The sequence below is a fragment of the Monodelphis domestica genome, chromosome 8 (genome assembly GCF_027887165.1).
Source record: "Monodelphis domestica isolate mMonDom1 chromosome 8, mMonDom1.pri, whole genome shotgun sequence".
Lineage (NCBI taxonomy): Eukaryota > Metazoa > Chordata > Mammalia > Didelphimorphia > Didelphidae > Monodelphis > Monodelphis domestica.
Window position 1 is genome coordinate 48,793,958 of NC_077234.1, and position 24,523 is coordinate 48,818,480.

At 39.8% G+C, this 24,523-nt stretch overlaps 1 protein-coding gene across 2 annotated transcripts in view; it reads left to right on the plus strand.

Annotated features, from left to right (window-relative positions):
* The window catches only part of WWTR1 (WW domain containing transcription regulator 1), a 195,967-nt gene that overhangs the window by 160,763 nt on the left and 10,681 nt on the right, over positions 1-24,523 (plus strand). For both annotated transcript variants that reach the window (XM_007502050.3, XM_056807179.1), the window contains exon 3: positions 6,712-6,917. In XM_007502050.3, the coding sequence (XP_007502112.1) occupies positions 6,712-6,917 (206 nt within the window). The remainder of the gene's footprint in view (positions 1-6,711; positions 6,918-24,523) is intronic.

A 24,523-nucleotide genomic window follows, 5' to 3' on the forward strand; every position in this document is an offset into this window, starting at 1 on the left:
CCCAATAAGCCTACCTTTTGTCATGTTGGCTGAAACAAGATATTGAAGGACTTGGCTCAGAGTCCCTTTTTAAAAGACTGCGACTAGAGAGGTGTTGTTTACCAGGGCATTTCCTGGGAGGGGAAAGAAAGGCAGAGAAATGGGAGAAAATGAAATAAGTAAGGAAAAGAATAAGCAGGCAGGTCACACCCTCAACCTCTCCTTCTTTCCCGACTCCCCACACCGGAAAGCCTTTGGAGGAGAGAAGCAAGGTCACTCCTGACTCTATTGATTCAGAGATTGAGGGCCCCAACACTGTAACTAACTTTGGTGGCTACCGGGGAGCCCAGCACTGCTAGTTTGACAAGAGGCACTCACAGCTCAGTGCCTGTTCTGGTTTTTATTCTTAAGTCTAAGCATATGGTTTTGTTTTCTTCATTTGGCATGGTTTTTGCAAACAAAGCCTATTTAAAAGACAAAGATAGAGACAGACTGGGAGAAAGAGAGAGAGAGACATACACACAGAGACACAGAGAGAAAGAGCGAGACAGAGAGACAGAGAGAGAAAGAGAAACAGAGAGACAGAAAAACATCAACAGAGTCAGAGAGACAGTGAGAGAAACAGAGACAGAGACACAGAGAGAGAGAAACAGACAGAAAGCGATAGACAGAGACAGAGAAAAAGACAGAGATAGAGAGACAGAGACAAAGACAGAGATAAAGAGAAAGAAACAGAGACAAAGAGAAACATCAACAGAGACAGAGAGAGACAGAAACAGTGAGAGAGAAACAGACACACAGAGAGAGAGAAAGAGAAACAGACAGTGATAGACACAGAAAGAGAGAAAAAGAGAGACAGAGGGAAAAAGAGAGAGAGACAGAGAGAGACAGATAGACAGAGACAGAGAGAGACAAAGAGAGAGAGGCAAATCTAGGACAGAGGAAAGCAAGTCATTATACATACCTCTTCTAGGCCAAGAGGACATTTGTCAAACATTCCAGGAAAGCAGCTGGAGCAGCCTCTGATTCACTTAGCTCCTTCACAGACTGAAGCTTCTGGCTCTAGAAGGATGTGACTGCCCTCTTTCCTCCATTCCCCTTCACTCCTCCAAGAGCCCAAGTTTAAAATAGAAATCCCTACCATTTTCTTCTTCCTGTATTTTTCAAAAGTAAACTAATTCTGGTGGAGTCTTTTTGGACCTTAGTTAAGGATCCCTTAGAGGAATCTCCCTCGTTTTACAAGTGAGGAAACTGAGGTTCTGAGAAGCAAAAGAATTTGTGCAAAGTCAAAACAGCAAATCGGTAGCAGAGTTGGAATCCAAATGCAGCATTTAATAATAGCTTTGCTCAGTAGAAGCTGCTCTATTACCCAGAATGGGAAAAAAAAGCTTGTTTATCAACCGTGCTCTAATATAGGCACAGGTGAACAACTAGACAATGTTCTACTTTAGTCTACATGGCCAGCTTTGTTCATTATTCAGAATGTGCGTGTGTGTGTGTGTGTGTGTGTGTGTGTGTGTGTGTGTGTGTGTCTCTCAGGTGTTCCTCATTGAATATTTAATACCAGTAAACCATTTAATATCTTGTTTTTTAAATGTTTACCTACTGTCTTGGAACTGATAATGGGCAGAAGAGTGGCAAGGATTATACAACTGGGTTTAAATGACTTGCCCAAGCTCAGATGGCTGGGAAGTGTCTGAGGCCATATTGGAACCCAAGTTCTCCTGACTCCCAGACCAGTGCTCTATCCACTGTGCTACCTAGCTGTCCCGAACCCTTTAGTCACTTAAAGGAAATCATTAAGGGTGGCTTTCATCAACGATGTCAACTTGAGATGAATTATTTACCATAGCTGTAAGCTAGGTGGTGAAGTAGATAGAGTACGGACCCTGAGTTCAAGAAGACTCATTTTCCCGAGTTCAAACCTGGTCTCAGATACTTATTCGCTGTGTGATGCTGGGCACATCATTTAACCCCATTTATCTCAGTTTTTTCATCTGTAAAATGGCAAATCACTGCTGTATGTTTGCCAAAAGCAAAAACAAATGGGGTCTCAAATGGTCAGATACAACTGAAAATGAAAGCACATCTATCTCTTCAATCTTTAACTTAAGCTGATCCAACTCACTGTCCTTCAGCCAACATGGCCTCTATTACTGCTCCTAGGAGTATGCTGTTGAGTTTGAGTTCTGAGTGTTTTCACTAGGAATGGTGATGAATTCTTGTTGATTCAGTTACATGTTCAAGCTTGGTCTCCTTATGACCAGGGTCTGCCAGGTACAATAAAGAAATCCTTGTTGATTGACTGATCAATGTATTTGTGAAAGGGCTAAAAAACTGAACCTTGTGGGTATTGAAAGCCCTTGTGTACAATATGTTATAAGGATAAAATGTATGTAAAGGATAAACGTATGTAAAAAGGATAATAAAAAAGGATATATTAAAAGGATAAAAGGGTATATATGTTGCTCAGTGGGTAGGGTGTCATGTCTACAGATGGGAGATCCTGGGTTCAAATTTGGCCTTAAATATTTCCTAGCTATGTTATCCTGGGCAAGTCACTTATTCCCAATTGCCTAGCCCATACCACTCTTTTGCCTTGCAATTAATTTAGTATTGATTTTAGGAAAGAAGATAAGAGTTTGGGGGTGAAGGGAAGGATATGGAGTTCTGTGGAGTCAAAATTAATTTATAACTTATTTTTCCTTATTCAGTTATTTATAACAAGATACTATTGACTTACCTGGCATCAAAACAATATCAAAACATAAAAAAGCCAAAGGCCATGACAGTTTAAATTATTTTGGACAATTTAATCTCTTCAATGTAAAAAGTCTGTTTTTGGACTATGTTTCTTCTTATAGTAGAGCTGGAAGAGACCTTAAAAGTCATGTAACCACTTTACAGATGAGGAAACTGAGGCCATGTGAGTTTAAATAACTTGTCCTAAGTTTCATGTGAAATGAGTTTCAGAGCTAGATCTGAACCGCGCTTCTCTAACTTCAGTTGTCATATTCCTCCCATTATGCCTCCGCTCTGAAAAAGTATCTTTTATCCATTCAAAGAAAGTCAGAAAAATCACATCACACTCTGTACCTCTCTTATGTTTTGGTCTAAACCCATGATTTCATTGGTAGAAATGAACTGTCCTAAACACAGGTCAACTTAGTTGAATAGGGCTATTGAGAAGTTAAGAGACTGGCCCTGGGTCCCATAACCAGTTTGAATTTGGCTATCTCTCTAGCCACGACACCATGCTATAAGTTCATACTCTGCCTTTGATTATTGCCATCTCTCTGTGATGACAACAAAGATGACAATGATGAAGAATAACAATTCCCCCGTATAACTGTTGGGACCAGCCATGATCTTCTCCATCTTTGGATTTTGCCAGGACAATGCTTTATACATAGTAGATGACATTAATAAATATTTGGTGACTTGAATTCCATCTTCACCATTTCCTGGTATCCTGGGAAGTTTACTAGCGGTCAAATATCGATGTTGCATGAACTCAACCATTTCCAAAAATAAGAGAGAGAAACCACTTTATTTTGAGGTCTTCCAACTTTCCTTCTGATGAAAACAACAATGAAAGAAAGATAAATGTGAGACGTCAATTCTTATTCTTCTGGAAAGAAAAACAAAAGACTTCCCTGTTGGAGATTTGATGCATTTTTGCTAGGATGGAGCAGTTTCTGTTTGGGTTATTTCTTTCTGCTGAGACTGGCAAGGGAACAGTGTGGAGAAGATCATTAGCTTTTCTCAGGAGGCTTATGGCAGTCTGCCCATAATCCTGTCTGGCTTCAGAGAGTACATTTGGATTCACTTTCTGAATATACATATTTTAAGCTGAAAATGTTACTTTCCCCTCTTAGGGGGCAAGATTATCACATTCAGAACCCCCTTTTTTTCTGTTTATTGTCGGTATGGTTGACATTTCCTCTTTCTTGGCCTTAATTTCCTCATCTGGAAAATAAGGAGGTGGTTCTAAATCATCTTTGCGGTCCTTACCATTTCTTAGTCCAGGGCAGCCCATAGAAATAAAATGTTCCTTCTTTCATATCTCTGTCCTTGAAGGTCGAAGAGCCCGAATCTCTCTTGTCTTTCTCTTTCTAGTGTCTCCAGACTCTTTCCTGACATGGCCAATAGCTGATCTATATGTATAAATATATATATATATATATATATATATATATATATATATATATATATATATATAGCTAGGTAGCTCAGGGCTCAGTGGATGACCTAGATTCAAATCTGGCTTTATGTGTTTATTAGTTGTGGGATCCTAGGTAAATGACTTAACTTCTCTTTGCCTTGGATGCAGCTAGGTTGCTTAGTGGTTAGAGTACTGAATCTGAAGTCAGGAAGACCTGAGTGCAAATCCAACCTTAACCACTTTCTAGCTATGGGATCCTGGGCAAAGCACTTAACCTCTGTTTGCCTTAATCCACTGGATAAAGAGATGACAAACCAATCTATTCTTTGCCAAGAAAACCCCACAGACAATATTGGTATCCAGTGGTCCATGGGCTCACAAATGATTGGACATGACTGAACAACAATATATACACATATTTATATTCAAATGCTAATGTATTTTCAATTCAATGTATGTTATATTGTTATTGAATTAAAAACATTCACCTGGACCTTAAAAAAAAAAACCCAAACCCTTACCTTCTATCTTAGAATTAACACTGGATATTGGTTTCAAGGCAGAAGGGTGATAAGGTCTAGACAATGGGAGTTAAGTGACTTGCCCAGGGTCACACAGGGAAACATCTGAGGCCAGATTTGAACCCAAGTGTCCCATCTCTAATCCTTTTGAATATTACACACTGCTTTATGTGCATTTTCTTATTTTAGCTTCAACAACTACTGTCTAAATATGCATTTATTTATTTGTTTGTTTGTTTATTTTGCCATAATCACTGTGAGTGTTGTTTTCCTGGTCTTTCCTTCACTTTACATCAGTTCATTTAAGTCTTCTCATGCTTCTCTGTTTTCATTATATTCATTATTTCTTACATTGTAGTTACATTCTCCTCCATTTCTATACCACAACCTGTTGAGCCATTTCCCAGTAGATAAATTGTTTCTAAATCCCCGCTACTACCAAACGTGCCACCATTGCTTTTAAAACACCATCTCAATCTCGTTCAAGCACTGCTATCTTCTGACCTCTGTTTCCGTTGGCCAGCAGACATGCTGAGCTTTGAGTGGGTTGAATCTAACTTTAATTGGAAAAAGCCTGTTCTCTCCATCCCCCCTGCCTCCCTCCCTGGAGAGCTCCCTTTGAGAACAGAGTGCTTTGAATGTTCCAGCAAGGGTGTGGTCTTTGAAGAGCTTTCTTCCCAGTTTGAAACTCCCCCAGATAAGGTTTCAGACATTAATAAAATCTGCTGAGGAGGATCTGGTTGCCTCGGAGGGTTCAATAACAGGACGCATTCTTGGTGTGTGTAAACCAGGTTTACACCCAGACTATGGAACTGGAATAATTCCTGGGGACAACTCCCTCCTCTCCCTTGGTAAAGGACCTCACTAGAGGCCATCTTTTCCTTTGCTAAAAAGCATTTGCTCTGTAAAATCAACTTTTAAAGTTTTCTTAACCTGGGAGTTTAAACATTTTCTTCTTCCCAGTTCCAAGCTCTTTGATGAAGCAAATAGCTGAATTTCTAATGACGGTACCTGATTGATGCCAGCCATACAGAGCCACCTCGTTTAAGCATAAATGTGTATCTTTTTCTGGCAACTATTTCCTGAAAAATGAACTGGAAAGACAGTGAGAATGATTTCCCCTCAAAGACATTTAATCAGAGGTTTCCAAAAGGCTGAAAGATGGGTGGGTAGTCAGTGGCTCTATTCATTCATTTATTTATTTATATTTGTTTTGCTTGATTCTTGTATGAATTCAAGTGAATTCTGGGTTTCAGGAGTTAGAGAATACAAAAAACACTGGTATCAGAGGATCTGGCTTCAAATCTTGTCTTAGGTGCTTAGGACCTTGGTCAAGTCATTTAGTTTCTTTGAGTGTATAATGAGGGGTTAGATTTTTCAGGCCCTTCCTAAATCTGGAGTTTTCAACCAGCCTGTTTACTTTTCTATACTATTGTTGTTGTTGTTGAGTCATGTTGACTCTCTATGACCCCCCTCTCTAGTGATAAAGCAAGATTGCCACCATAAAAAAGCTTGGCTTAAAAATCATAATCCTTAGTGGATTTTTCACTAAAATATTCATTTGTGAGACCTAATTTCCACACTTACATTAATTTGGAATTTCTTTTGTCATTGGTACTACCCTTAACAAATATTTACTTTGTCTCTCCTGAATGAGTATGAACTCCTTGAGGGAAGTTCATGTATAGTCTCAGTATTCTCCCCATTTCTATTACCACATATCTAGGTGAGACAGTGGATAGGGTGCTAGACTTATCAGCAAGGACTGAGTTCTATTCCATACAAACTGGGTGACTCTAGGTGAGTCATCTAACCTTTAATTGCCTTGGTTTCCTCATCTGTCAAATGGAGGTGAAAGCAGTAACACCCCCAAGAGTGCTGTGAGGATCAAATGAGATCCACGAAGTGCTTTGTAAGCCTTAATTATTATTAACTTTTAGTAAAAGAGAAAGAAAAAAAGTCCTCCATGAGGATTTCAAGAATGACCCACTTCCTCCAAACTTACATTTCTCATTTTTAACCATCTTCCCATTTTCTTCCCTTCAGTGATGAACCACCAGCACCAGCAGCAGATGACATCCAATACCACTCTGTCCCAGCAGAACCATCCAGCCCCAAACCCACAGGCTGGCTTGATGAGTTTGCCCAATGCCTTGACCACCCAGCAGCAGCAGCAACAGAAACTAAGGCTTCAGCGAATCCAAATGGAAAGAGAAAGAATCCGAATGCGCCAGGAGGAACTTATGAGACAGGTATTCACCCAGCTTCTGACCTATCAGGCTTGAAGGTTTCTGAGAAATGGAATTATGAGTTCTATTTGAGGTGGCCTAGTCCTTAAAAAAATCTAAGGACTTCAATCTATTTCCTTCCTCCCAACTTTCCTTCATGATCACTTTCTATATTGGTTCCTATATCATTTATGCATACTATTGGTAATTTTAAGACATTAGGAAAGAAAAGAGAAAGAGGGACAAGAAATTATTCATGTAAAGAATAGAAGAATGAGTATAGGAGTGAAAGAAGCAGAGAAGAGAATGAGGAGGGATAAGAGATGGGAAAGAGGTTTATATTGTGGGTAGAGTAGTACCCCAAACTGCCTCCCTGGCATTTTTACCATAGTCCAATTTCTCTCTACTCCCAGGCAGAACTTTGTTCACACTTTCTCTGACTTTTTTTTCTCTCTTTTGGTGGTTAGCTAATTGGGAAGAGCAAGATTACTGGGGCAGGTTTTAGTCTGGAGTCTTAAATTTCTAACTCCCCCCCCCTTCTCCTCACTGACCCTCCATTTGTGCCCCTTCTAGGCTATCAAGCTTATCGGTTTCTGGCTTTTGGGGTGCCCCTCTCCTTCCCTGCTAGCACTTGAATTCTTTCAGGAGCAGTGAGAAAGGGCCTAAAGAAAGTGACCAGGCATTTCACAATGAACTTGGGCAATTACAGAATTTTAAAAAAAGTTTAACTATTACAAAGCTAACCTAATTTATTTCATGTCTCATGAATTCTATTGGCCATAGTTTGGGAAGAAAGTTTCAGTTTATTGTCCTAATGCTTTAGACTTAGCTTTGTGACTCATATGGAACAAGAGAGATGGGTAGCTTCCTTTGGATAGCTTAAAGAAATAAACAGTTTTAGCAGACTACCGAAAGAACACATTTTCCCTCTTTTGTTAGGGAATATGGGATTATTTTTTCAGTTATGACTGGTGTCTGGAAAACTTCTGTCAGCTTCCTTAAAGAAAACAAATAGCCTGCTTCCCTTCAGATATAAAATCTAGCCCATAAATTTCATATATGATGTGTGGCTTGTGGATTTAAGTCTATTTTTTTTTTATGGGGGAATTTTGGGGAGGAATATCCTATTGAAGTAACTGGGCTCAGAAAATGATGTCAACAGAGAGATAATGTGATTTGTTTATCCAGGAGAAGTTCTTGAGGGATAGAATTTTGTCTTTAACTGAAATGCCCTTCATGGAATCACATCTTGGAATTGTTGAACACCTAAGGGGTCCCAGGCTAGGGTGCTGGACTTAGAGTCACGGAATATTTCAAGCATCAGACAACTTAACAAATTGTAGAATTTTGTACTCCAGGACTCTATTTCCCAGAATCCCACTTTTGTCTTCACTTTGCATCCTTGCATTTTAGAGATAAAGTTTCTGTAACCTTGCCCTTGCTGGCTCTTCTCCCATTAACAATCAAGAAAACTTCCCTTCACTCAGGTTTATTTCCTCTACTTCAAGTGATTATTAATAAATCTTATAAAATATAATACTTGGAGTTATTGGATATTAATTTTAATCTTACACCCTAGATAAATTGTTCATCCTCTCTCTGCCTCAGTTTCTTCATCTGTAAAATGAAGATAATAATAGCACCTACCTCATAGGGTGGTGAAAGTCAGACTGAGGTAGCACATGTCAAGAATTTTATGAATGTAAAAATATCTGAGGTTAGATTTGAACCCAGGACCTCCCATCTCTTAGGATGGCTCTCAGTCCACTAAGTACCTCCTATTTTAATTATCCTTGCCCTTCAGATACTAAATTCTGCTCTTTAAGTCAGAATCTCCAAATTCAATGCCCTGATACAATGTTCCATCACCGCACCCTAGTTACAACTCTGGCCCCTTGCCTTGGTGTCTGACTTGTGTCTGAACTTACATGGTTATTTCAGGGCAACATTTGTTCAAACTGCTTTTAGCAATACAGTATCATGTTTCTTGGCAGGATATGGCTCTACAATTTTTTTTTCCTATTTGGATAAATATTTGGAATTATTTTTCGGCTTTATGCAAGTAGAGCACACTGTAGAGAATTGTGTATCTATTTGCAACTTTTAGTATCTATTTAAGGAAGTTCATAGACTAGATTTTTCTCATACTTGACACCATTTAGCAAAGATGACTAGGTCTTCCCCTGCACCTTCTTTCCTTCCCCCCTGCCTCCCCTCACACCCCAAATATCTTCTCGTCCCTTTATACAACAATATTTCTAAAAATTCTAGTTCTCTTTGGTTGGGGGAGGGAGAAAGGGGGAGAAAAAATTGTATTCATCAGGGACATGGGGGGAAAATCAGTTCAGTTTTTGTTTGTTTCTTTGAACCAAAATCTAGTTTGGGGGGTTCATGTTATAGAGAAATCAGCAAGCTCCTTAAAAAAAAATCCCTTACCATTTGTCTTAGAATTGATACTGTGTTTTGATTCTGAGGCAGAAGAGCTGTAAGGGTTAGGCAGCAGGGATTAAGTGACTTGCCCAGGGTCATACAACAAGGAAGTATCTGAGGACAGATTTGAAACCAAAACCTCTTGTCTTTAAGCCTGGCTCTATCCACTGAGCCATCTAACTACACCTCCACCCCCCACCCCCCACCCCTCAATATCAATTTAAAAACGTATGAGGGACAAGAGCTAGGCAATGGGGATTAATTAAGTACTTAGCTAGGAAGTGTCTGAGACTTGATTTGAACTGAGACCAGATTTGAACCCAGGTTTTCCTATCTCCAGAACTCATGCTCTATCTACTGTGCTACCTAGCTGCCCCTCTTAGAGTAATATTTTAAAATACATAAAATGAAACATAGGTTACAAAGGAAATTAATTATATAGTTATTGAAACGGAGGGAAACAATTTTAGAGGCTCCTTGAAATTATGGATGACTGCTTAAATACCTCTGTACTCAATAGTCCTTGGTGGTTCTCAGCCATCCATCACAACAATTATAGAGCCACTGCTCTTTTTCCTGTTCCACACAATGGATTCTGGAGCTGAGGTTTGCCTCCAGGTTCTCTGATTTCAAATCCAATCTGATTTCCACTGCGAGTGGCTGTTCTCTGCAGCTCAGGGCAATTCACCCAAATTTGTTCTAGGCATAATTGTTTCTAGTGATGGCTCTGATTCGCAAGTTTTCTATTTGTAGCACACTTTAAGGGCAAAAAAAAAAAGGCTTCATCCCCTTAAAGAGTGAGGCGGTTTCATTCCACACCATTTCTGCTCATCTTCTTTCCCATTTCCTGGAAACGAATTTGAATTTGTGTCAAAAGCAGCACCAGAAAGAGACGTTTCTTTCCAATAGAAGCTGCTAGATCAAGATGTCCTTCACGTGCCTTCTTTGTAATGTGGAGCCCTGCTTAGTATGTGGGAAAATTCTTCCCTCTCCAGTTGCAGAAAGCCCTGGGATTTGGTCAGAGAGAGGCCAGACACGACAGATGGGAATGACACCAGGACAAATGAGAGCGTTTGGGTACTATCCTCATTGAACATCCAAGGCTTTGGTCCCTTTTAATCTTTTTTCTTACCCTTATTTTCCATCTGAGAATCAGTACTATTGGCTTCAAGGTGGAAGAGCAATAAGGGCTAGGCAATGGGGGGTCAAGAGACTTTTCCAGGGTCTCACAGTCTCTTAATGCTTAACTTAAAAAAACTTAAAGCGAGAAGATACTGGTAGCAAAGCCACACATTCCTTATTTTTCCCCCTTCCCCTCTGAGGAGAATATTTCTTACAATTATACTTATTTAAGTATAAATCCATAAAGAAAATAAATGAGGCAGTGGGGTGTTGACAAAGAGTTGGTCTTAGAGTCTGTGAGACTTTGGCTTAAGTGTGACCTTAGATAAGCCACTTACCTTAATTCCCACAATGTAAACTGAAGAGAAGCCTTTCCTCTGAGATTATTGTCCATTTGCGATCACACTCACACACACCTACTCATACACACCAATACAGATATGTATATCCATCTATCTTATATATAGAGAAACTATAGAAGTATGTATATGAGTGTATATATGTGAATGTTTATAAACACATAAACTTATACCTAGAACAATTGGGTTGGGGTGCTTTAAAATATTTATATGATTATATATATGCTCATACACATCTCTCTCTTTCTCTATCCATCCATCCATCCATCTATCTATCTATCTATCTATCTATCTATCTATCTATCTATCTATCTATCTATCTTACTCCATGTCAGGAGAATTAGGTGGTACAGTGGTTAGGGGTTGGATTTAGAGTCAGTTTAAATCTTGGCCTAGACACTTATAAACCCTTTGTCCTTGGAAAAGTCACCAAAACTATATCTGCCTTAGTTCCCCCATCTGTAAAATGGGTTTACAATAGCATCTACATCATAGGGCTATTATGTAGCCCCAATGAAATGAAGAAGGTGCTTTCCAAACTTTAAGCACTCTGTGTGTCAGCTATTGCACTTTGTAGGTAAATGGTTATTTGTGTACTGAGTCCGCCATTAGAATGGTAGCCCCATTGAGTGCAGGACTATTTTGTCCTCTTCTTTTTTTGTCTTTGTAGTTTTGGTGCTTAGTATAATTTCTGGATTGACTGATTATTCATGTTCATGGAAGAAGAGTCACTCTCTCAATCCTCTTACCTCTGGCCCTCTGCTAATTTTGGCTTAAAAAAAAAATAAAAATCACCACAAAACCCTTTCACTGGTCTAAATGATAAGCAACCGAGGTCTGGATTGTGATTTGCCTGAAGAAATCCCTTGAAGTCCCCACCTCCTTCCCATCGACACTCCAAGGGTTTCATTTTTCAGACTTTGTTTTTATTCCCCAGACTTGCCCTTCTCTGCAGCTTTTGTGGTCACTCGTGGGGGCCTCCCCATCTTGCCTTGCAGTACCACCCCCTCCCAGATCCCTACTCCCCCTGGCCCCCCGTGCCACTTGTCTAAGGACCAAACTCAAAGAAAATGCTGAGTAAGTGTGCACTGGGGTTGCCAGGCAACCGGAAAGAGGCGAAGAGGGTCTGGGTGAAAGTCAGTGGAATTCTGTTGGCCGGCCTCCCTCACAAATCTCCTTTGAGCTTGACAGCTCAAACTTTGCAGCTGCTTTGCTGGAGAGTCACGCCCAGGCGTGAGCAAGTCTGGGTTTCAGGGAGCCTTCAGGGCTTGGCTTGTATTTTATCAGAAGGGCAGGTTTTTTTTTTTCTTCTTCTTCTTAAGAGGTTAAAGAGTGTCATAGCCATTTAGCTGCTCCAGTTCTGCCCGCCTCCCCTGAAGAAACTTAAACACAAAACTTCACACTTACGTAGCTTAATCAAGAGGAATCAAGTGGAAGCCTGTAATCCCAGAAAGCATTTTCACTGTCAGAAGGGCCCTGATTTGCCTTTCCTGCTCTTACAGACACATGATCACCGGTCATTCCTTTCTGGGGCCATTTTGACAGCTTTGAATGAGGGTGAATATGAAGGATGACGCCCACCAATGATACAAACTGAGGCATCAGACGACTGTTTCTGGCCCTTATTCCTGATCTCCCATCTATGGCTATGTAGAAATATTCCATTGAAGATGCCATTTTATTTTCATAGTTATAATATTGTAATTCCCTACTGTTTTTTGCTGGGGTGCCAGTGTGGACTTGTGGCCCTCCAAGGGAAGATACAGGATAGGGTGAGCTAAGGGGGAAGCACGAACCCTGTTGTTCACACAGGCTATGCTTGATCTATTTCTCTCTCTCTTTTTTAACCCTGAAAACCTCAGTGTCTATTTGTCTCTTTCTCTGTTTCTCTCTTTGTCTCTGTCTCTGTGTGTGTGTGTCTATCTGTCTCTGTCTGTCTCTGCCTCTGTGTCTCTGACTCTGTCTCTCTCTGTCTCTGTCTCTTTCTATCTCTGTGTCTCTTTCTGTCTCTCCTCTCCCCATCCTAAGTACCAGCTTCACCCAAACCTTACTCCCTTCTCATCCACATAATACATATATAAAGATGTTAGGTTAAAGGAAAATCATTTCTGAAGAAAAATAGCTTACTTCCATTTCTTCCCCTTTCCTCCTCCAATCAGCCAGGCCTTCATCCATTCCTGGCAAAAAGAATCTCTGGTATATTAAGGAGGAGTGCGTCTTTCTTTATATCTCTCACCCCTTCCTCCCCTTTAGGGTGGGTTTGAACTTTAGAGAAGGACATAGCTGATTTAAACATTCTTATGACTTTGAAGGAAGGGATACTTTGAAGGAAGGCTTGGGTCTAATGGACACTCAGTGGAACCCCAAACTCTAATTTGTGGGGAGGGAGGGAAGAAGGGTGTTTGTCCATTTCCTTTTTTCCTAAAATAAAAGGAGCACCATATATGGAAATTAAAAATACTGCTTATTGGTTCCAAGGCAGAAAAGCAATAAGGGTCAGGCAAATGAGGGTTAAGTGACTTGCCCAAAATCACACAGCTAGGAAATATCTGGGTTCAGATTTGAACCCAGCACCTGTTATTTCTGGATCTGGTTCTCAATCCACTGAACCACCTAGCTGCCTGCTTGAACTCTCTTTTTCTGCCCAAACTCATTTTGGTGGTTGAGTTTGTGTGATGAGAGATCCCAAACCAGAGAGATTCCAGGAACTGTGACAATGGATTTTTGGAGTCCTTTGGCAGAAAGTTAAAAGGAGATTTACATCAGGACGTTGTGTAAAGAAGGTGAATAATCTACCGTCCTGCGACGTTTGAAGTCTTTTCAAGTTTTTGGCAGGGATGGCACATTCTCTGCGAAGGAAGAACTGCTTCAAGACTCAGGATTTCAAAATATTGCTTTTATTTTTTCATTTGTTTCCACTTACCCCACCCTTGTTAATTAAAACAATGCAGCATCCCATTTTTTTTTTTGGATCTTTCCCTCCAACGCGCCTACTGACAGCCCAGGACCCTCTGAAGAGCTTATTATCATTGGGCTCCCTTTGAAGTCGGTGCCAAAGCCCACATGAGCCAGGCAGCAGGAGGCACTTCCCCAGCCAAAGAGCGCAAAGGCTCATGGGATTCCAATCCAGGCTCTATGGTCAAGGCAGGCTGCTTGACTTTCAACTGCAATTTATTTTCTCACCTCCTCTGTGTACTTATTCCACAGGAAGACTCACCAGCAAGTTGGAAGAGGAGGGTTGAGGTTTTATGCCTGAGACAACCTGTATTTATTTATTGGAATTTAGCATCCACTCCCACACCCTGCTTCCTCCCTGCCTCCTTTCCATCCCCCCCCCCAGCCCAATCCCCAAGCTAACAGGAATGGCCTTTTACAAAACAATCACCCACATAATTACCCAGCTCAGGAACTCAGTAAACCAGACAGCCTGGGCCTGCCACCTTTAAAGGGGATGTTTAGGTTTATACTTTTGCAGGAATCTGAGCCATGGTGCTCTCTCCTCCTTGCTCGGAATAAAGAGAAAGGAGGAATTGAGCAAGGAGGTATTATGGGGAAGCCAGGCAGCTTTCCAAATTCTTTTCAGTCTGTGCTGTGAGTTCCCACGACTGCAGGTCTACTGGAAAGGGTGATAGATTTAGAGTCAGACAACCTGGGTTCAAATTCTGGCCTTGCCACTTATTCAACATTTCAGACATTGTGGACCAAGTCACTGGACCTCAGTTTCCACATCAGCAAAAAGACCTGGGTTGAAGTACATAGTATTAAGAGCCCTTCTATATGTGGCTATATCCAGAGAACTGTACTCTGCTAGAATTAGGAATTATTCAAGTGACCATTTAGTTCAATTGTTCCTCCCAATCCAGGAATTACTTTGCCCAGAAAATTGCACCTAAGACCAGCACCTAATCTTGTGTGCCTCACCTTCCTAGATTCCTTCAAAGTTACGCAGACAGAAACCCCATTTCCTCCACTTTCCTGTTGCCCCCAACCCCCAACTCCCCCCTCTCCCCCCCCCCCTCATTTATTTTTTGCATGTATTAAAATGTGCCCACGTTGTTCTCCAGGCAAGTTCTTGAAGGCAGAGACTGTTTGCATTTGTTTCTTCAGCACCTGCCACATAGTAGGTACTTAGTAAATGCTATTTGATTGATGGATCTGGCTAGCCACAGTTCTTCCAATGATTCCTCAAGCAACATTTTCTATAGAATTCCCTATCTCCAATCAATAAGCATTTCTTAAGCTTCTACTATATATCAGGCACTATGGATACAAAACCAGGTAAAAGATAGTCCCTGGCCTCAAGAAGCTTATACTCTAATGCGGAAGACAACACATAAAAGAATAGATTTTTCTTAACTAGTGAAACTATGAATTAAAAAAACTAACAACCTTTTTTTTTAAACCCTTACTTTCTGTCTTAGAATCAATAGTAAATATTGGTTCTAAGGCATAAGAGCAGTAACGTCTAGGCAATGGGGATTAAGTGACTTGCCCAGGGTCACATAGCTAGAAAGTATTTGAGGACTAGATATGTTCTGAGCAGCTGAGGCCAGCAGGATTAGGACCTCCTTTGCTCCAAACTCTATGCTTCTATTAATGTCATTTGAGATTGCATTAATTTATTTTTGAGAACCTGCCCCACTCTGCTGGCTCACTGAAATATAGTTAAATAAATAGAAGTATGCATGCCAAAGTTAAGTATAAATGATTTGGGGTTTGTCCAGATTGTGTGATGGGCAACAAGTTCAGAATTTTTCTTGTAGGTATTAAAGGGGCCTTGAGAATACATATGCCAGCGAAGGAAAGCAAGAGTATAGCTTATCCTGGGATGCTAAAGTCTGAAGCCCTGGTGCACTAGAAAGATTGCTGTTCTAAGGAGTCAGGAGATCTCCATTTCATTTCAGCTTGTGGTAAAAGGAAGGCATTATTGGACTTAGGTGATCTTTAAGCTTCTTCCTTCCTTCCTTGCTTCCTTGCTTCCTTGCTTCTTTCCTTGCTTCCTTGCTTCCTTGCTTCCTTGCTTCCTTGCTTCCTTGCTTCCTTGCTTCCTTGCTTCCTTCCTTCCTTCCTTCCTTCCTTCCTTCCTTCCTTCCTTCCTTCCTTCCTTCCTTCCTTCCTTCCTTCCTTCCTTCCTTCCTTCCTTCCTTCCTTCCTTCCTTCCTTCCTTCCTTCTTCCCTCCCTTCCTTCCTTCCTCCCTCCCTTCCTCCCTCCCTCCCTCCCTCCCTCCCTCCTTCCCTCCCTTCCTTCCTTCCTTTCCTTCCTTCCTTCCTTCCTTCCTTCCTTCCTTCCTTCCTTCCTTCCTTCCTTCCTTCCTTCCTTCCTTCCTTCCTTCCTTCCTTCCTTCCTTCCTTCCTTCCTTCCTTCCTTCCTTCCTTCCTTCCTTCCTTCCTTCCTTCCTCCCTTCCTCCCTTCCTCCCTTCCTCCCTTCCTCCCTCCCTCCCTTTCATCAGTGCCAAGGTAGAAAAGTGGTAAGGACTAAGTAACAAGCTAAGTGACTTGCCCAGGATCACATAGGTAGGAAGTGTCTGAGGTCATATTTAAACCCAGACCCTCTGTATCCACTGAGCCACGTAAGCCACCTAACTGCCCCTCTAAGCCCTTTTCCAGTTATTGTGTTCTGTGACCAGCTGTATGATTGCAAAAATCGTTTCACTTCTGGACCTCAGTTTTTTCATCTTTAAAATGCAGCCAATTAATTGGCTTAGATGTTTAAATCCTTTCAAGTTCAATTACTGTTTGCTCTATAGTGTCAAAATTGTTTTATTTTTCCTTCCTTTTTTGGTGGGGGTTAGGGAGATTTAGGGGAAATTCAATGAGATATGAGAGGAAGAGAACTTCCAATTCAAAACCTACCTTTGCTCCTTATTACTTGAATGCCATGTGACAAGTTACTTAAGATCTTCCAAACTCAGTTTTCTCATCTATGAAGTGAGGATAATGATGCCTTTCTTATAGCATCAAACCCATAAGGTTCTTATGAGTTCTAAATAGGAATATGTATATAGAATACTATATAAATGTTCATTATCATGGTAACACCATCCACTGGGGATAGAGCATAAGTTGTTATTCCCAGAAATAAAATAGTGAAAAGGGAATAGATAGAATATGAAGTTGAGTGACTTGTCTGTGTAAAGCAGAATCCACGAATTTGAGAAATAGCTATAAATTTCTTCCATCATATTTTCAGAGTATTCAAGAACAAGCATATTTGTGTGTGTGTGTGTGTGTGTGTGTGTGTGTGTGTGTGTGTGTGCACGCGCGTGCGTGCACAAATTAAGCTTATTGATTTAATTCGTTAATTTAGAATATTTTTCCATGGTTACAAAATTCTTGTTCTTTCCCTCCCCTCCTCCCAATAGCTGATCTGCAATTCCACTGGGTATTACATGTGCTATTGATCAAGACCTATTTCCCTATTATTGATCATTTTGAACCAGAGTGATCTGTTAGAGTCTACATCCCCAATCATATCCCCATCAACCCATGTGACCAATCGTGGTTTTTTTTCTGCATTTCTACTCCCACAGTTCTTTCTCTGGATGTAGATAGTGATCTTTCTCATAAGTCCCTCAGAATTGTCCTGGGTCATTGCATTGCTGCTAGTAGAGAAGTCCATTACATTTGATGGTGCCACAGTGTATCCATCTCTCTGTATAATGTTCTCCTGGTTCAAGCAGATATATTTTGAAAGTAGACTAAGTTGCTTAATTCCCTAAGTGACTATCATGGGGTTAAACAGCTGAGAAGTTGAATAGAAAACCTCCAGCTTTTACTGGATCTCAAACCTGATGGGACAGCCAATTTTACTACCACAGAATGTCAGAGCTGGAAGGGACCTTCCAGACCAGTTAACCTAATGCCTTCAATTGGTGCACAAGATGACTAAGCATTAAGGAATTTGAGAGACATAAGGAAGGGAGGCAGGATTTCCTTTTAACAATCCATTAAAAGGCTTTGTTAGGTATATTTTGTCTGAGGACTATATTTAGGCTTTGAAAGGAATTTAATAATCAGCAAATCAAGACCCCCCCCCTTTTTTTTTTGAGATGAGACTTAGAAATTGAGACCTAGGGGGGCAGTTAGGTGGTTCTAGGTGGTTCAGTGGATTGAGAGCCTAGCCTAGAGATGGGAGGTCCTAGGTCAATTTGAGGTCAAATCTGGCCTCAGGAACTTTCTAGCTATGTGACCCTGGGCATGTCACTTACCCCCCATTGCCTAGCCTTTTCCATTCTTCTGCCTTGGAGCCAATACAACATATTGACTCCAAGACCAAAGGTTAGGGTTTATTAAAAAAAAAAAAAGAGAGATTGAGACTTAGAAATGACTTGCCCAAGGACATTTCACTTCTGAATTATAAGAGTAACTAGAAGATCCTACTGGAATTGCTTTCACAGCTAAAGAAAAAATTTTAAAGTCCCAATAAACAAGATAACCCATCTTTATACCTAAGTTGTTTGAAAATGGATTTCACTTGATTTTCTTACCAGAGTTAACAGTAAATATAAAGAACTGGGCTATTAAAATGTTTGAGTTTTGTCTTTGGCTTCCTATAAGTCAGTTGAATAAGGTCTACAAATTGTGTTGGTAGCCTACTTGCCGTTATTTAATATTCTACAAAAACCTGTGTTTTCCAGTGATCTGTTAACTTGTAGCAAGAGTGAGAAACAACTGTTAGACAACCCTAATCTGACTGTACATTTCCTTAATGAGAAATTTTATTTCCATTGACCCTCTCCCTGTCTCACTCATAATTTTGTATCACCAGAGAAAATGTCGGGGGTTTTTAAAAAAATGGAAATCTCTATAATGGGCCAGCAAGGGCTATGGAAAGCACTGGACAGTTTCCCAAAGATTCCATTCTCTTCCTCTTATTCAATTTGGAACCATTTTGACACACATTAAAAAAAAGATTATTTAAAGAAAGAATCATTATATTTGTAATTGTCATTAAATTTGAAAGCCATTGCTTGGAGAACTGTGAGCCTTTTATTAGGAAGAATTAAGAGCTTTGATTCATAATTCAAGCTATCAGGTGGTAAGAATTGCTGTCAGCCTGAGGCTCATTCTTTTATAGGAGCAATCATCGTAATTGACGTTTATGTGTCACCTTAAAGTTTACAAAGTACCTCATCCAATTGAAACATGTGAAGTATTGTTATTTCCATTTTACAGACAGGGAAAGTAAAGCCCAGACAAGTTAAGAGACTAAGTCATGGGCATATATAGTATTAAATGCCAAAGGGTGAATTTGCACCCAGGCCATCCATGTCTCTGTGTCTAACCTGCCATTAATTAGAGACTAGTTGGATTTTTAGAAGCTGCCAAAAGCCAATTGTTGTCCAACGCAATGAGTACAGGGGGTGGTCACTCAAGGGAATTGAAAATAGGTTCTACCTCCTCTGAGAGTTATTTTTTTATGTCATAAATTGTTCCTGAAGACATTTGCAACCATTGAGTTCCAAAACTCAATTGAGTTCCAAAAAAGTATTGACAGTCAGTCATCAAACATTTATTCCTTGCTTATTATGTATTGGACACTGTGCTGTGGGCACAAAAACCAGGATCTTCCATTCTGGAAGATGAAATGTAAGGGACATAACAGGGTATTTCCAGACTAGTTGGAAAGTAATCTTAGAGGAGAAGGCACTAGAGACTGGAGGGACCAACAAAGACCTTCTGCTTTTGTAGGATCTGTGATAAGACTTGAAGGAAGTGGGGAGGAAGGGTTGAAAAGGAACACTATCCTAGGCATGAGGCAAAAAACCAGGGCTTAAACAGATGGGCTAGCCTGTGTGAGGAACAGCAAGGAGCCAGGGTAGTGGTATTTGTAGGAGAGAGTCTTGTAATGGTGGAGATGGCCTGGGGAAATGAGTTTAGTATTCAGTAACTACTTTAAAGAGGGGAATTCCTGTTTGGATACTTAAATCAAAATGGCATTCTTGTTACTTTATAGCTATGACTTCTCTCTAAAAAGATGGCAGAAGTTGTGTGGCTCAGTGGATTGAGACTCAGGACTATCTTCTGGGTTCAAATCTAGCCTGAGACACTTCCCAGCTATGTGATCCTGGGCAAGTCACTAAATCCCAATTGCCTAGTCTTTACTATTCTTTTGCCTTGGAACCACCACTTAATTCCAATTCTAAGACAGAAGGGGCTTTAATATGTATGTATGTATGTATATATATATACATATATATGCATATTAAATACATTTATTTTATTTAATGTATTTATTAAATTATTATCATATAAATTATCATCAAATTTATTATATATATTTATTTATTTTTTGTTTTAGTTTTTGCAAATTCAGCTCTTTGGATCCAGGGGTTTCTTCTAGACAAACAGGAAATGTAGAGAGAACACTGGGAGGGAATGAGGAATGAAACACATTGTTAATTCAGGTCAGAATTTTGGGCTGAGGTTAAGAATGATTTCCAGAAAATCGTCAAGTGTGGCAATGCTGGAAAAGTGTTTGTAGTGAACACTACATTGCCAGCCCTCATAGATTTAGCTAAGCCAGTGGTTAGGACAGTGCCAGGCACATAGTAGGTACTTTAAAAGAATTTCCTGATTGACTGATTGATTGCTTTTTTCTTTTGGATGGCTGGTACTGGGGAGCATTTCCTCCCTGTTATAATCCCTCATCTTTGTCTTTCCTTGGAAGGCAAACATTCTAGATAAATAAAGGGAGCCCTCTGCAGGCCAAATGGAGCATCCTCATCAAGGAGATGCACTTAATAAGGGCAAAGGCTCTTTGGAAGTCCAGTTCATGGAGATCATTGAACTTGAATATCTCTTCCAAATAAAAACTTAATCTAAAGGGGAAATTTTAAGGTAGAGAAGGGAAAGCTAGGACAGTTGTTCCAGGGCAAAAGCCCTGTTAATTTCACATCAGTGAATGAATGGGTAAATGAAAAAAAAAAGAAAAAAGCAATTTTTTAAAGCATATCTGCCAAGCATTATGAATGCTGAGAGACAAATTGCAAAAGGACTCTCCCCACCTTCAAGGATCTGATTTACTAATGAGGAAAGATAGCACGTATAGGGGAGAAAAATGGACAGAGAGGTGATTTGGACTGGAGAGTCAAAGGGCTGGTGAATTCGGTGATGAATTACTATGTTCTTTCCAGATCTGGTGGTATTGATTTAATTATTGTGCCCAGTGCTGGAGATGGAAGGGATGGGAGCGAGGATTTGGTGTTGCTCAAAGGGCATGAAGCAGCAGAGTAGTGGGTTTGGGTTTGGTCAATTATAGAGATCTCTCAATGGTCAAAGTGGAGAAGCTCAGGGCAAGGGCTGGAGAACTAAGTTGATATATGTAAATACCATAGAAGGTAGATGGAAGGTAGGAGGCAGGAGGCATGGCATGAAGATGAATAGAGAGCAGCACATCCCCTCTTTCCTCCTCTATGGTCCTACCAAGTGGCATGGTAGCTATAGCCATAGACATGGGTCAATCATTAGATCTCTGCATAGACTTATAGACCTAGACGTTGTAGGAAATTGGACTGGGATTATACTAACCTAATGGCACACAGTGAAAGTTACTTTGGTTGCTATTTCTATCAGATTCTAAGCATCATGTGAGTGATCATGCCTTTCTTCCTTACCACCTAGCATGGTGCCCACATGCAAGGGACAGATAAGACCTGTGATGTCTTGGATACTGGGAACTCTCAATGAAGAAATTCCCTTTACCAAAGCATCTCTATACCTGTGCCCAGAACACAGAGAGGTTTGAATGACTTGCCTAAGGGGATCACATAGTCAATATTCATCTGAGGTGGAATTTGAACCCAGGTCTTCTAGATTCTAAAGCCAACTTTCTCTCCATTATGTCACACATAAGACAATCATTTAATATTAAAGTATTTACTTGTAATTTATTTTATTCTCCATAGAAATAGAGTTTAGATTCTTTAAGTCTTCCAGTTATTTGGGGTCTGAATAAATGGGAATTTTCTTTAGTGTTTTTCTGCCTTGTTTCCTTGTATCTCTCTTATCAGCTTTTCTTGTGAAAAATTAGTGTCTGAAAGACTCACAATCCCATTGCTCAGAAGAAAGGTACAATGAACATTGTTAAAAAGGGAACTCATTTAACAAAGTTAAAAAGGGAAGTCCAGGGGTTGCTTTGATGTTTTCTGTCCCAAAACCACTCTCTAAGAAAAACTTCATTGTTTTCATATATATCATTTGTGGTTGAACCATATTTGACCACCACATAAGATAGTCTTCAAATATGTAATAATAATGATTTCAAGATAGAAGGCAGTATCAGTTGAGGAAAATCAGTAGACGAGAGATATAAATAGGGTGTCCTAAACTGGGATTTGGAAATGGGACTACATCAATAATATTTTTCCTCATTCACTAGAAAAAATCATGGGTATAGTGTGGTGGCACATGATAGAGTGTTAGACCTTGTCAGAGAGACAAGTTTGAATCTGGCCTCAAATACTTATTTATGAGTTGCATGACCCTGGATAAGTCATTTAAATTTGTGCCTTCCTCAGTCTTCTCTGTAGTAAAATGGGAATGATAATAGCACTCCCAAGATTAGTTTGTATAAAATGAGATATTCCCTGGAAAGTATAAAGCAGCATATAAATGTTGTTGTTGCTGCTGCTGATGTTTCTTCTACCAGTATAGAATTTGTGTGTAAACACATGATTTTGAAGTTCTTTCACTTTTGTTTAATTAATATACTAGCATTTGTGAGGTAGAAGAGGCTGGCAGCTATCAAGTTGAATTCTCTGTTTTTATGGATAAGGAATATGAGACCCAGAGAGGTGGAACAATTTGCCCAAACTTTCTCAGTTTCTTTATTTAGAAAATGGGAATAATAATAAGGGCACCTACCTTCCAGAGTCATTGTCAGATAAAATGAGATATTTGTACAGCTCTGTAGTTTAGTTGGATTTTTTTAAACCTTTACCTTCAATAGTAAATATCGGTTCCAAAGTAGAAGAATGGTAAGGAAGGGCTAAGAAATTAGGGTTGCCCAGGGTCATATAGCTAGAAAGTATCTGAGGACAGATTTGAAACTAGGACATTCCATCTCCTGATCTGGCTCTCCACACACTGAGCCCTTATACTGCTCTTTGTAAACCATACTATGATTACTAAAACTACCACGACTACTAGTACTACTATTATAGAATTTACATATGATCACATGATTTTAATGCCCTTTCCACTATTGTTCAAATAATATAATAACTGATAGAGTCTGAATATAGATCAAAGCATTCTATTTTTTAACTTATTTTTAATTATATGCATTCTGTTTTTACTTATTTTGTGCTTTTTAAAAAATGTTTGTTTTGGTCTCTTTTTTCTTTTCATTGCCTTTATGCCAAAGCAAGCATCATATTTTCTTTCACAACATGACTAGTGTGGAAATAGGTTTTGCATGACTGCACGTGTATAATCTATATCAAATTGCTTGTTTTCTAAATGAAGGGAGAGGGGAGGGAGAAGATGTTAAAATTGTTTTTACAATGTAAAAATTAAAATTAGATCTCAATAATAAAAACATTATATTTTAGGAGATTTATTAATGATCATTAGAAATCAAGGAATAAAGAGGACACAAGAGGCCAGAGAAGCCAGGGCCATTCATATCCTTGGCTAATATCCCTTGTCTATAGGAAGTACATAATGACAGGAAGTCAGTGGGCTCCTGGGAAATGTAGTTCTTTTTTAGGGTAACAAATTTTTTATTACACAACATGTAATTGGAAACATTTTAAATGTTAAAAAAAATGATATCCTGGTATTTCATAGCTAGGAGGAGCTTGTTCAACCCCCTATTTTTATGGATGAAGAACTGAGACCCAGAGAGGTTTAATAACTTTTCCAAGGTAACCTTTCTGGTAGTGTGAGCACCTGGAATTAGAACCCAGGTTTTCTGTTTCTTAATCTATCACTGTCCCTTTATGTCATTTGCCATTTTCTAGCCTGCAGACCCTTTCTTTTGCTTCTGTAATTCTTTCCCAGTAATAGAACATTATAGTGCAATGGTGCTTACTTTTATGATGATTATTTGTGAATTCAAAGTCTCCGGAAAGTGTGATAGGAAGCAGGATTCCAAGCTGGTTCTTCCTCATGCCCATTCAGTCTATTCAATTTAAAAACCAGTCATTGATTTTATTTTTTGGTTTATTTTTTCTTGGGGGGGGGGGTGACCTACTGACAGTGTTTTGATACCATAAAACATAGACATAGCTGTTAGGGTTACTCTGTCATAAATTAAATGTTTTTCTGGCTTTTAAATAATATGGACAAAAGGGATGAATGGTTTTCAATTTGATCCACTCTAATCTTATTTAATGTAATAAACAGTTATTATGTGGCTACTATATGAGAGATGGAGAGAGGGAGGGAGGGAAGATGATGAGGGAGAGAGGGAGGAAGCGATGGAGAGAGAGGGTGGAGAGGGAGGGAGGGAAGGAGGGAGAGGAAAACAACTATTTCTGCCCTCAAGGAATTATGTTCTATTACTCAAAATGTTATTTTGAATTTTATCTGAAAGCCACCTATAGGAATTGTGTTAGTAAGTTGGAGTTCTGAGATGTGGGGATCCAAACAGTTGGATACATGGGGGCAAAAGTCCAGCCACTGCTGTCTGTGTGGTTCACCCATGCTCTGGCTATGGATAAATGATTAGTGCTTGGGTTTGCATCCAGAATGCCTTGATGGAAGGGTTATTG